The following is a 12,500-nucleotide window of genomic DNA, read 5'->3' as shown; positions in this document are numbered from 1 at the left end:
TCATCATCATTGTCATCATCATGACATCATTATTACAACCACCACCACTATCACCATCATCATCATCACAACCACCACTACCATCATCGTCATCATCATCATCATATCATCATCATCATCATCATCATATCATCATCATTTGTTTTCAACAGGAATCATCCGAAGAGGAGGAGACTCTAGACATGTCCACACCGTCACTGTCCTCATCATCAGCCGCCTCCACTCCCTCCCCTCAGAAGGGTGCACACGCACCTGACCCAATAGCTTGGAGGAGAGCGGGTATGTCATCAAGTAACTCGACGCCTTCCACTGACAATTTTATTTTATTATTTTTTTATTTTTTTTTGGTGTTTTTTTGTTTTGTTTTGGTGTTGTTTTTTTGTTTTGTTTTTTTTTTTGTTTCCGTTTAATTTCTTGTTTTTATTATTATTTTTATTTTATTTTTTTTTGTGACAATTTTTTACATCTTATTTTTTGTGTTTTTTTTTTTTGTTAAAACATATCAGACTAAAAAAATGTTCATATTAAACATTATGGATGTAGTAGAAAGGCCATCAGCTTTCAACAATTCTTAAAGCTGAGACTTGTTTAGAAGTGATTTTATTGACTGAGACTTATTTAGAAGTGATTTTATTGACTGAGACTTATTTAGAAGTGATTTTATTGACTGAGACTTATTTAGAAGTGATTTTATTGACTGAGACTTATTTAGAAGTGATTTTATTGACTGAGACTTATTTAGAAGTGATTTTATTGACTGAGACTTATTTAGAAGTGATTTTATTGACTTAGACTTATTTAGAAGTGATTTTATTGACTGAGACTTATTTAGAAGTGATTTTATTGACTGAGACTTATTAAGAAGTGATTTTATTTTGACTGAGACTTATTTAGAAGTGATTTTATTGACTGAGACTTATTTAGAAGTGATTTTATTGACTGAGACTTATTTAGAAGTGATTTTATTGACTGAGACTTATTTAGAAGTGATTTTATTGACTGAGACTTATTTAGAAGTGATTTTATTGACTGAGACTTATTTAGAAGTGATTTTATTGACTGAGACTTATTTAGAAGTGATTTTATTGACTGATTAGAAGTGTCAGATGTAGTACGTCTTCTGTCTTAATTCATCTGTTTGAAGTAGGATTTTTGATGTCGTTAACATTGAAACTAGAGCTAAAGCAAAGATGCAAAGGGACCCCCCCTGTCCAGCCAGTAGTGGTTGGGTAGCTGGGTCTATTAGATCTGATGGAAAGAACTTTGCGATAGACTAGTCTCCTACCCAAAGGGTAGCAAACAATTGCTATTGTCCGTTCCATGCTATAAAAAATGGGACAAACTCTGCTCCATGGGTCCAACGGCTTTGAAGGACAACTTTTAAAGCATTTATATAGCGCAATATCCTCTAAACATGCTCAAAGCAGTTTACAAGGGGTCCCTAGCCAACAGAAACACATAAATACGTAGGAAGAGACATGACGCGTGTTAAACGATAATAATTTTTTCTGACAGAGATAACACTGTCAACTCTCATTACCGGCCATTTTCAGGAAATTTTCCAAAACTATCACAAAAAAATAGATTTCCTTTTCACTTAAAGGCATCAAGTTCGTGATGTTCATAATTTGGTTTCGGCAAAACGAGCTCTTTTATAACTATAATAAACATTTTTCCTTCAATGTTGTGATGTACAAAAGAAATCAGAGTGAGAAAAATGTTGGTTGTATTGTAACGAATGTGACGATTTTCCTATGGTTGGTAAGGAGAGGGTTAATGGCCAGGCACTCATTTTACACCTGTGAGTAAACAATCTTTTCCAAGGACTTAACTATATGTTGCTCAGATTGGGAATTGAACCCTGGACCTTCCGATCTGAGGGCGAGTGTCAGACCACATAGCTGCACTTTTTGTCTATGGACTTCAAAGCTTGTCTCCATTCTTAATAGTACTTTTTTTTGTTTTTGTTTTGGAGACGATAAAATTAAGAAAGTTGATCAAAATTATTAAAGGATACAAGAAAACATTGATTGTTTAGCTCTCTTATCAATTTATTTCTTTTAAAAACAACAAATTTTCTTTTCTCAGCCATGGCTCAAACTCAAGACCTCAGTGGGGTTCAGCAAAGACCTTCCAAACTCCAGCGCCGACACACCATTATGGTGTGCGAGTCTCCGATGGATGGAAAGGTAGCACAGGAGTTACCTCCCTTGGCAGAGGAGGAGGACGAGCCCTCTCCGATCAAGGAGAGTCACAGCTTGGCATCGTTGCATTCTGGACTCCGGCCGAACCCGAGCTACACCCAACAACAGCAGCAGCATCAGCTCCACCACCCTTCTTTCCAAAAGACCTCTTACTCCGACCATGATATTCAAAACCCTTCTTTGGTAGTAACCCTCCGCCATCCCCAGGGAAGTGGCCTCAAACGGAGATCATCGATGGAACATCGGAGGTCTCTAACTTCATTACCCACTGGGCTATGCGCCATTCCTGAAATGGAAGACTCTGGGGGAAGTGGAACTGACGGGTCTCCGGGCTCTCAAAGACAGTCTCCGCTGGTGCGCCGTTCTTGGAGCTCGGAGCAAGCCCCACCCCCTAACCCATCCCCACCTATCAAAGCTCGGGTTCGCGCTGGAGTCGGGACTGGCATGAGTAGCATTATCTCTGGAATGGGAAGTCGCTTATCTAGATCTTCCTCTCTCCCCTCTGCCACCCTTCAATCTCAAATCTTGAATTCTGAAATTGCTCGACAACAGCATCAACAGCAACAGCCTCTTTCTTCGTCTTTTTCTCGTTCAGCATCAAAAGCCTCTCATAGCAGCATGCAAAGTGAAACGGCGGAAACAAACAATAAAGATACATTTGCAACTCCCAAGAGTAGCATGCATTCATCCGCTTCAAAATTGTCTTCAACATCTTTATCTTCATCTTCGCATGTTCCTCCCACTTCCTCTTCATCTCATTTAACATCATCATCAACTCCATCATCTTCTTTCACTGCATCAAGCATGCCTGCAAAGCTTGAAAACAATAATGATAATAAGCATGCTCCAATATCATCTTCATCATTACCATCATCATCCTCATTATCGTCATCATCATCAAATTTTACATCCAAAAACAGAAAAAATCCCCCCTCCCCATCAACGAGAACAAAGCATCTTTCTACAGCATCCATTTTCGTTGCAGCTGTTCCAAAAGCAACATCGTCCCCAACCTCGCCATCCACATCTTCACCATCATCATCCGTCCCCAATACCCCTACATCCCCTCCACCTATCCCATCTCAATTAACAAGAGGAGATAAGCCAATCATTCCTTCTTTAGACTCTACTGTCTCAAGCCAGTCGCCGGCCTACAACAAACAACAACCGACACCGGCACCAAGAAAACTACAGCAAAGCCATGTGGTCATTGAACCAACGCCGCATCGCCAGGTCTCTTCACCAACTTCTCCAACTTCACCAGTACAGTCCAGATGGCGACATCCTAATGTTCTGGAGGAGAGACGAATAAGAAGACAGCAAGGAGCCTTGAATGAACAGTCATCACCATTATCACCTCGAAAATCACCTCCATCATCACATACTATTCAACCTCGTCAGTCCCAAGAGAATTCTTCAGATAGGTCCACGGATTCGTCCTCTATGCCCTCTAGAAGATTATCATTAGACAGTGGAGTCAGCCGGTATACAACAGCAACATCAACTGAGAACAATTCTGTGTCAGCAAGATGGAGAGAAGGATTGAGCACAGCAATCCATACGTCTGACAAAGGAAACAATGGTGAAAATAAATCTGTTAGAGAAACAGTTAACCCCATAACCAGTAGGAGATTGTCTCTAGGTGAACGAGGCCAGAGACAAACCGTTACTGAATTGAGCAAGACAAAGTCACAAGAGGATATTGAAAGAATCTCAAGATGGAGGATGCTCCAAAATGACGACATAGAGAACAGAACCAGAAAAACAGCACCAGTTTTGAGATCGCCATCATCTGGTGCTTTTGACATAAGAGGAAAAGTGTTTGGTAAGAATGAAGAGGAGGGAGGGTCCAAATCTTTCTCTTCCCGATATCAGCAACTCAAACAGCAATATCAGTCAGAGCAGAAAAAGAATTTACACCATGAAAGTCAGCAATCTGCACCTTCAGAAACAGCAATAACCCAAAGGATGAGTAACATTGGCAACAAAACAAGCCATGATCACCACCATCATCATCAAAAACACAATCATCATCAACAGCAGGAGGATGGAAAATGTCAGCCACAACAACAGCAACACCAAAACCAGTCCTTTTTCAAACTAAGCCAGAACCCAAACCACCCGATCCATCACCAGAAAAGCCGAATCTCAACATCTGGTCGACGTCTTCTCTACGAGTCCCCAGAGGCTTTACAGCAACATATGGCGACAGAAGAAGCCAGGCTTTCTAGATGGCGGCAACTTGAGGAAGGCGGTGGTTTGATCAGTGGAAGTGGCTCAGCTGATAAAGATAGCAACAGTGACTACTATGATGACAGTTCCATCCCTTCAGACTACAATGATTTATCCGAGTCTGACTTGGAATATGTAAGTGATGGAGGTGGTCAAGGTCACAGCCGTGCTGGTGACAGCAGCAGCTCATGTTTTACCTCCAATGTTTATGATACTAAAAATAACCCTCCAGTTGGCATTGATACTACCCACACTACTACCACTGGTCCCGTTGATAAAGGCAATGCTAGCATGACTGTCACATCAACCAAACTTGCTAACACTTTGCCACCAAACACCTCCAGTGATGCAAACACCACTACTCTCAATGTTATGCCGGTAAGAAACACAATGACATTGAGCTCTTTATTAGAAATTGATCTTGGCATCTCATTTAGTAGATTTCCAATTAGATTAGTTAGCAATCATTATCAGTTATATAGGGTCCATTGAACTATATATTAGTGCATTATCCACTAAATGTGCTCATGGTGCTTTACAAGGGGTCTCTAACCAACAGCAACACTTAACATGTAGGATGAGACATGAACAGCGCCTGTAAGGTAATGTTAACAATTTTTTTTTTTCTGACAGAGAGAATGCTGTTAATGGCCAGGTACTCGTTTTACACTTGAATACAGTGAGACAATCTGAACAAAGTACCATTCCTACACAATAAAGATAATTATTATTATTGTTAAAGAGCCTTTTGCAAGGACTCAACTATGCACATCTCAGAATGGGACTCATACCCTGGACCTTCTGGCCCGAAGGCAAGACTCATGCCGCAAGATCACATGGCCACACAAATATATTACAGATAGATTGTCAATGAATATCTTTTTGTGTGAGAAATTAAAAATCATAAGTTACTGATTATGTCAAGAAAGTTGTGATGCCAAGATTGTGGTAATCCAATATAATTGTATTGCTTCTGTCCTTTTATTATAATGGCATGATGTATTATGACTCCAAACTATAGTGTTCAATAGGGAGAAAAAAAAGCCATGAACCATCTCTCAAAAACTTTATTCTTTGTTTCATGTTAAAGTGGCAAAATTTATTTTGGAATTTACCCGTAACAACTCAAGTCAAAGTGTTATCAAGCTGCAAGAAGCGACGGACTGTAAAAATTAATGAACAAAAATGAAGATAACAGCTTTTAAAAAGAACATAATGTCAAACACTGAACATTCCGGGCTCAAAACCTTTCTTCAGCCAATAACCAAAAACAATGAAGATATAAATACATTACATAAAATCTAGGAAGATGGCAGAGAAACATTTAGCATGGCTGTCCACAAGTAACTCAAGTGTAAACAAATAGAAGCCGAGATGCTCCGTGTTTGGTATTTTGTTCTTTTTCAAAACTGTTATATTCATTTTTGTTCAGTACTGAAACAAACGTTTGCAACTTTCCAACCCCTAAAGTGACGATAGACTTTTGATGGTAAACTTGATTATCAAATTATAATATTGCAAATGGAATGGATATTCCATTGAGAGGAAAGTCCTCATTCTGCCTAAAGGGGAAAAACGATGCCCATTATAAAAGCGTACTACTACTTATTATTATTATTATTATTATTATTATTATTATTATTATTATTATTATTATTATTATTATTATATTATTATTATTATTATTATTATTATTTATTATTATTTTAGTCTTATTATTATTATTATCATTATTATCATTATTATTATTATCATTATTATTATTATTATTATTATTATTATTATTATTATTATATTATTATTATTATTACTATTATTAGGACCCCCGTTTCTTTATAGTAGCTTTCTGGGTATATTCTAAATAATGAATAGCACATTTTAATTTTTTGCATATATAATAAAAATAAACTGATGAGAAGAGAGATGTAAATATTAATATGTTTAACTTGAGTACATTGTAACTAAGAAGGGGGCACATGACCTGTGTCATCATACTTTTGAAACAAGTGTTCGTGTCTTCCTAGAATTGGATGTAAGTAGGCTTGACTGCATTAACTGCATGCAAAATGGCATGAAGCATGTAATCATTTTTTTTAGTTCATCAACAACAACAACAAAAAAACAAAAACAAGAAAAGAAAAGAAAGAGAACTAAAGCCCTAATGTTAAGAAATTGCTTGAAATGTTATATAATAATACTGTTGCTTAAATCTGTTTTGCTTTTGTTTTTTGTTCTGTCTTTTTTTATTTTTTGTTTGTTCTTTAATTTGTTTGTTTGTTTTTTGGGGTTTTTTTTTGTTATTTGTTTGTTTGTTTTTTCATGAATTGCAGTTCCATCATTACTTTTGCATTTTTGAAAAATCCAATTCCCTTCGTATCTTTCGTTGCATTATTGATTAAGGTTTTTAAGGTTAATACTTTTAGTATATGTATATCATATATATATATATATAATGTGACCCATCGTCTCAATACGGCATTGTCTCAGGGTGAGTCTGATGCTTAAGTTAAAGTTGAAGTTTAAGATGTACAAGTTACTACAAAATACCTCCACTGAGGAATGTGTGGAGTTTAATATTTTAAACGTTAAAACAAAAAAGCCTGTCAATTCCCATTTTGAATTTGAAGTCAAATATTATCATCTAAATCATATTGTGAGATAATACCAGACTGACACTGTGGGACACTAATGAAGACATGGGCCACAGACATGAATAGCATACTGAAAATGTGTAGCATTTTGGAATTTCTTCCCATGTGATATCAAAGTAGCGAGTTACATTCAGATTCAGAAAGTAAAAGATTACACCAACTCGTGCTGAAATTGTGACACAAAGTGTAATGATAAGGTTGTTGGTTGGTGAATTACAGGTCGGTCTTAAATGAGCATTAACTCACTCAACCCTAACACCGACTTTATCCGTAGTTTTGCACTGGTTACTTATACCCCATGCCTATTTATTACAATTTTCTGAGACAAATTATAGGCGTAGTATCAAAGCTAATGTTTTTCGTTTTTACCTGTCAATGGTAATTAAATTAAACTATCTATTCACTTGCTCATTTTAATTAATTTTTTTTCCAATTTTGAAAAGTAGCAAAAATCTCTAGGATTGAGCAGAGTAAGCATAGACTTAGTTAATTTCGACACGCTGAGTTCTAAAGTATATTTATTTATTTTTGAGATTGGAGTGATATTTGTGAAACTGATGAGATTTTCATTCTGGTTTTTTTTAAAAAGATCAAGTAAGGCAGGTCACCTCCTGGTAGCAAGCCCCAAAAAAATCCAGTATTATAATATCAAATGTTGAATTGACGTTGGCCAATCTGTCATTTCCACCTGCCATTTTGCCAGCGGCTTGGCCGCCACTAGTAAAACCAGTATTTTAACTGCAGGTGTGGAGCAGGCATTACAATTACACTCTGTCATAATGACTTAATTCCATTCACTAATGGATGATCTAAGCTGGATAATAATAATAATAATGATAATAATAATAATAATAATATACAATGCAATGAATTCAAAGGATAATTGTGATTTATTATATCAAGTATCATTAGTATGAAATGGAATTTTTTGTTCCATACTACCAGCTATTGAGATAAATAAAATGATGATAGATGTGATTTATGTCACAGAATTTGCTCCCTCATTCCAACAATCAAGACTCATCCCATATAATTTTATTACAAGCAAACTGCCAAGCCAAAATGCCCACTTTTATACTTCTAATTACTAGACTCAATCTCTCTGAAATCATGATTGTTTCTTTTATTAGGACTTTTAAATCATGATTTAAGAATAGATAAATGAAAAACAGATTAATAAAATTCTTTTTTTTTCACTACCAGGGGAAGCATTTCTTTCTTGTTTATCTCAAGATAAGACAAATATAACCCATGCATCACCGCAGAGCTGCACTGTAAAACGAAAAATAAGGGCTAAGTTTCTTTTATAAGTCTTAGTGCCAAGTTAAGGATAAAAACAAACCCAGCCTGTCAAATTTTAAAAAGCTTGTTTTTAGTTTGGAAAAAGCCTTTTGTTTAAAATTGTTGAAACTTTTCTTGATAACAATTATGTACATTTATTTATTAAAAGTATTTTTTTTTTTCATTTTTCATTCTATTTCTTGTATTGCAGAAACGTTGGGAGAATCCAGTGGAATGTCTGACATTGACTCTAGAAGAAGTGACGCACATCCGGTCAGTCTTGACCAAAGCAGAGCTGGAATCTCTCATATCACACCCTGACCTATACCAAATGGTTTCCAAAAGCAAGGTAGACACATTAATCTAATACTTAGCTACTTGAAGCTGTTTATTTACTTATTTTTAAAGTATAGTTATAACTCTTTGAGCGCTGAGCTTATATTTGCATGTCCGTCACAAAATGGCTGACATCTGATTGAGGCAGCAAGAGAATGACAAGCTAAGACAAAGCGACATACGAATTCGGCACAAAATCTCAATTAAAATTCAACCAAGGGCCAATTGAATGTTCTGATGAAAGAAATGATACCACTGGATCAATTTATAGTCCTTTTGTAGAAAGTAGGATTGGATTACTTTATTATTTTTGCCTTTCAAGACCGGCCGCACAGTGCAGCCAATGGCGCCGAAAGAGTTAAAGTATCGTTTTAATTGGTTTTATCTTGTTGAAGAAGGGTTTCGAGCCAGAAATTTCCCCTGTTATGTATTTGGTTATGTTTTATGCTGTTTTTATAATAGATACTTTAGTTGAATCCTTTACATCCATTATGTCAATATTATTTACAATACTGAACACATAATGGAGAGATCGCAAGACCGCTGGATCTACATCTGATATTTCTTTAAGAACTTGACAATGTAGTTGGCTGATTTTAAGCCATAAAAAAAGTCATATTTTATTGGTTTTTAGCAGCAAATGTAATTTGTTTTCATTATGAAGTTAATTAGTAAAAACAAACAAGTAAGGTTAAGTATAAAATTGAAGCTTGCCTAAACAGGGTAAAATTAGGCCCTTTTGTGTCACATTTTTGTGTACTTAAACAGTCTAATAACAATTTTCTTTTGTACCCTTTTGTCCCCAGCTGTGTTTTACATGTAAAACCACCCGTTTTTCTCTGTTTGGTGAGTGGGGTACCAAGTGTAAATTCTGCAAGAGGACCGTTTGTTCCAAATGTCTGCGAAAGGTAAGGACTGTTGAATTGTCTTTTAAACCATTTGGAATTTGGCGAGCGATGGAGCAGTACTCCCTGTGAAGACCCTGGAATTTTTTCTACCATTTTTTGAGTTTTAATAACTCAGTTTCATTAGGTTCACTCTTTATCACAGATTTTTAAAAGGAGATGCCGCAGTTTGAATGAGCTAAAAGTGTTGAGAAGGGCATTAAACATGTGCTTTTACTTTTGCTTGCCACTCTTTGGATAGTTCGCAAGTCTTTCACACTGTAAATATTTAGCTGAAATGTGTAGACTTAGTAAATGTGTTTGAAATATCCAAAGTTCTGGTTAAATCCATAACATGATTTTACACTGTTTGGTTATTAAAAAAAAAAATCTTTGTGATGGATTCTCCCCAGATGAATGTGCCCAGTGATCACTTTCGTAACATCCCTGTATACACCCTTAGTCCCACCCCCCTCAGTCAAGATGTTTTGGAGTTTATACACAATTTTGTCAGGTGAGAATTTTCATGCAAATTTGTAGATAAAAATTTCCCACAGGCATGATTGTAGATGTGGGTATTTGAATAAGGTTTAGTTGTTCTGATTTCTGGATGATTTATATTTTAATCTGACTAATGACCTTAGCGTCATTGAAGATAGTTTTTGAAAATGATATTGCTAGTCATCTCATCTGACACCTATTTTGACTTTTATTGTTCTTGTTATTATGATGTTCATGATGATGATAATAATAATAATAATAAGAAGAAGAAGAATAAGAATGATGATGATGATGATAACAATTAACAATAACGATAAATAGATAAATATCAGGTGGTCACAAAGAATGGGCCGCTGTTTGATTTGTCAGCTTGTATCTTGAATACTCTTCATTGGATTTCTTTCAAATTCAAAACACAAATAAAACAAATCTTTATCCATTGAATGTCAAAATTGAATATGAATTGAGAAACAAAAAGATACAGTGATTTTTCAAAACTGTGTTCAAAAATACTATATCAGAGAAAAAAGGATGCAACATTAAAGAGAGTAAAATGGCGATAATCTTAACTTTTGTTGCCAATTTTAGCAAACATTAATTATGTTTCCTTAAACATTATTTTCAGTATGATTCTCCTCATCATGTAAGAAATCATCTGTATAGCACACTCACATTCCTATTTTGGTCCAACGATTACAAAATTAGCAATTTAAGTGATCAATAGCATCGCCATCCTCTTTAATAACGCAACGTAATCTCTTTTTCCAACTTGAAATGCACTATCGAATTTCCTCAATAGTTTCTTCCTCCTCGAATAAAATAATTTTCTCTCTCAAGGTTTCTTCAGTGAATGCAGATCTTTGTCCACTATAAACCTTCTCGGTCAAAGAATTTCAAATTGCGAAATCCATGGATTCAGGCCGGGTGGTTGAGGCGGCCAGTTGTCTTTTTCTATGAAATAAATATTCTTACTCTGAAGAAAAGCTTGTTTCTTTTGCTCATATGGGATGTAGCACAATCTTGTTGGAAAATGAAATTCCTTCCTGGATAAAGGTGTTAACAAAAGATTTTCTTACAATAGTTTTATACAATTATCAGTCTTTGTTATGTCCATGAAGTGTATTTGGGTTTTGCAATTCCTTGAAATATCAGCTGAAGCCATTATTTTATTTTAAAAACGATTTTGTTCAGGATATAGCCTGTCGATTGGTATTTGTGATTTTATTTCTGCCCATACACTATATCGTTATGACTGTTTTTATGCACTTCTAACATAAAATCCTTTTCATCATGGAAACAATCAATTTAACATCATCTGTAGAAAACCTATCGAGTAGCTTCCTTGCTGTTATGTTTTTGTTTATTCAACACACTGGTAGGCCATCTTGATGTTCTTACCCTGCTTTAGAATTTAGTTCTTTTCGTATGATATTATGCACAGAAGTTTCTCAGGCATCACAACAAGTATCTTCTTTAAAGAATTATAACACGGAAATACCACAATAATTAGCGTCATCTTTTTCGCCGATATCGAAATATTTAGGTGGTGTTACAAAATTGTATATTTTTTTTTAAACCACTCATTTAATTATTTTTATTAATAAAGAATAGTTATAATAGCAGTGAAAATCTTTCAAAGATATCTTTATAACTTTTTACAAAAGAAAAGAATAAACAGCGTCAAGTTATTTTGTGACCACCCAATATATATATATAGATTAGTTTAAGTTTTCAGTAATCAAGTACCATAAAGGTCATTTTGGAGCACAGAATCTAAACTGTGATTCATTTGCTTTTCAGAGAGAAATTTTGCTTTGTTGTCATTAAAAATTAAGAATGCGCCATGTGCCTTTTTTTGGTTAATATTTGTCATCAAAAATATTATAAGGTAACAATATTGTAATGTATGGCCATGCTCTTGTTGTTGTTGTTATTATTAATACTATTCTATTCGTTTGTTTCATTCCGCCCTGTAGAAAAGTGCCAAATATCAACCCAGCAACTCCTAACACTGCACGGAAGCTTCAAGCAACACCTGCTGCTTTGAAGCATCCTCTGCCAGCTACTGCATCATCACCATCATCTCTTTCATCATCATCATCATCATCATTGAGACAAAAAGACAATTCTAATTGTGATAGTCAGGACCAAACAGCAAATCGGAATAGTTTCAAATTAAATGACTCCTCTTCTAGTTCAACAACAACAACAATTCAAACCCCTAAACCCCTCCAAAGATCTCAGTCTGTTCTCGTCCCAGGCCAAAAATTCCAAAACACTCCACAGAGCGGAGTCACTGGCACAGCGGCCACTACAACTACATCTCTCAGCAGGTCAACTTCCGTCAACAAAGGTCAACTAATGGCTATCTGTTGTGACTGTAAAGGAATGATCATGGAAATAATTCGAGC

At 35.5% G+C, this 12,500-nt stretch overlaps 1 protein-coding gene across 2 annotated transcripts in view; it reads left to right on the top strand.

Annotated features, from left to right (window-relative positions):
* LOC144977333 (uncharacterized) overlaps nucleotides 1–12,500 on the top strand; it is a 252,281-nt gene that overhangs the window by 239,372 nt on the left and 409 nt on the right. Inside the window, exons 10-15 of one of the 2 annotated variants that reach the window (XM_078922418.1) lie at nucleotides 153–279; nucleotides 2,089–4,571; nucleotides 8,580–8,717; nucleotides 9,511–9,612; nucleotides 10,002–10,102; nucleotides 12,066–12,500. The exon at nucleotides 12,066–12,500 is cut by the window's right edge and continues 409 nt beyond it. In XM_078922418.1, coding sequence (XP_078778544.1) covers nucleotides 153–279; nucleotides 2,089–4,571; nucleotides 8,580–8,717; nucleotides 9,511–9,612; nucleotides 10,002–10,102; nucleotides 12,066–12,500 — 3,386 coding nt within the window. Of the gene's footprint in view, nucleotides 1–152; nucleotides 280–2,088; nucleotides 4,815–8,579; nucleotides 8,718–9,510; nucleotides 9,613–10,001; nucleotides 10,103–12,065 lie in introns of both variants that reach the window. The other variant, XM_078922417.1, reaches the window with a different exon arrangement.

Source organism: Berghia stephanieae, chromosome 7 (assembly GCF_034508935.2).
Source record: "Berghia stephanieae isolate SIO BIC M18660-M18661 chromosome 7, UCSD_Bste_1.3, whole genome shotgun sequence".
NCBI classification, from domain to species: domain Eukaryota; kingdom Metazoa; phylum Mollusca; class Gastropoda; order Nudibranchia; family Aeolidiidae; genus Berghia; species Berghia stephanieae.
This window is presented reverse-complemented; position numbering and strand designations above follow the sequence as displayed.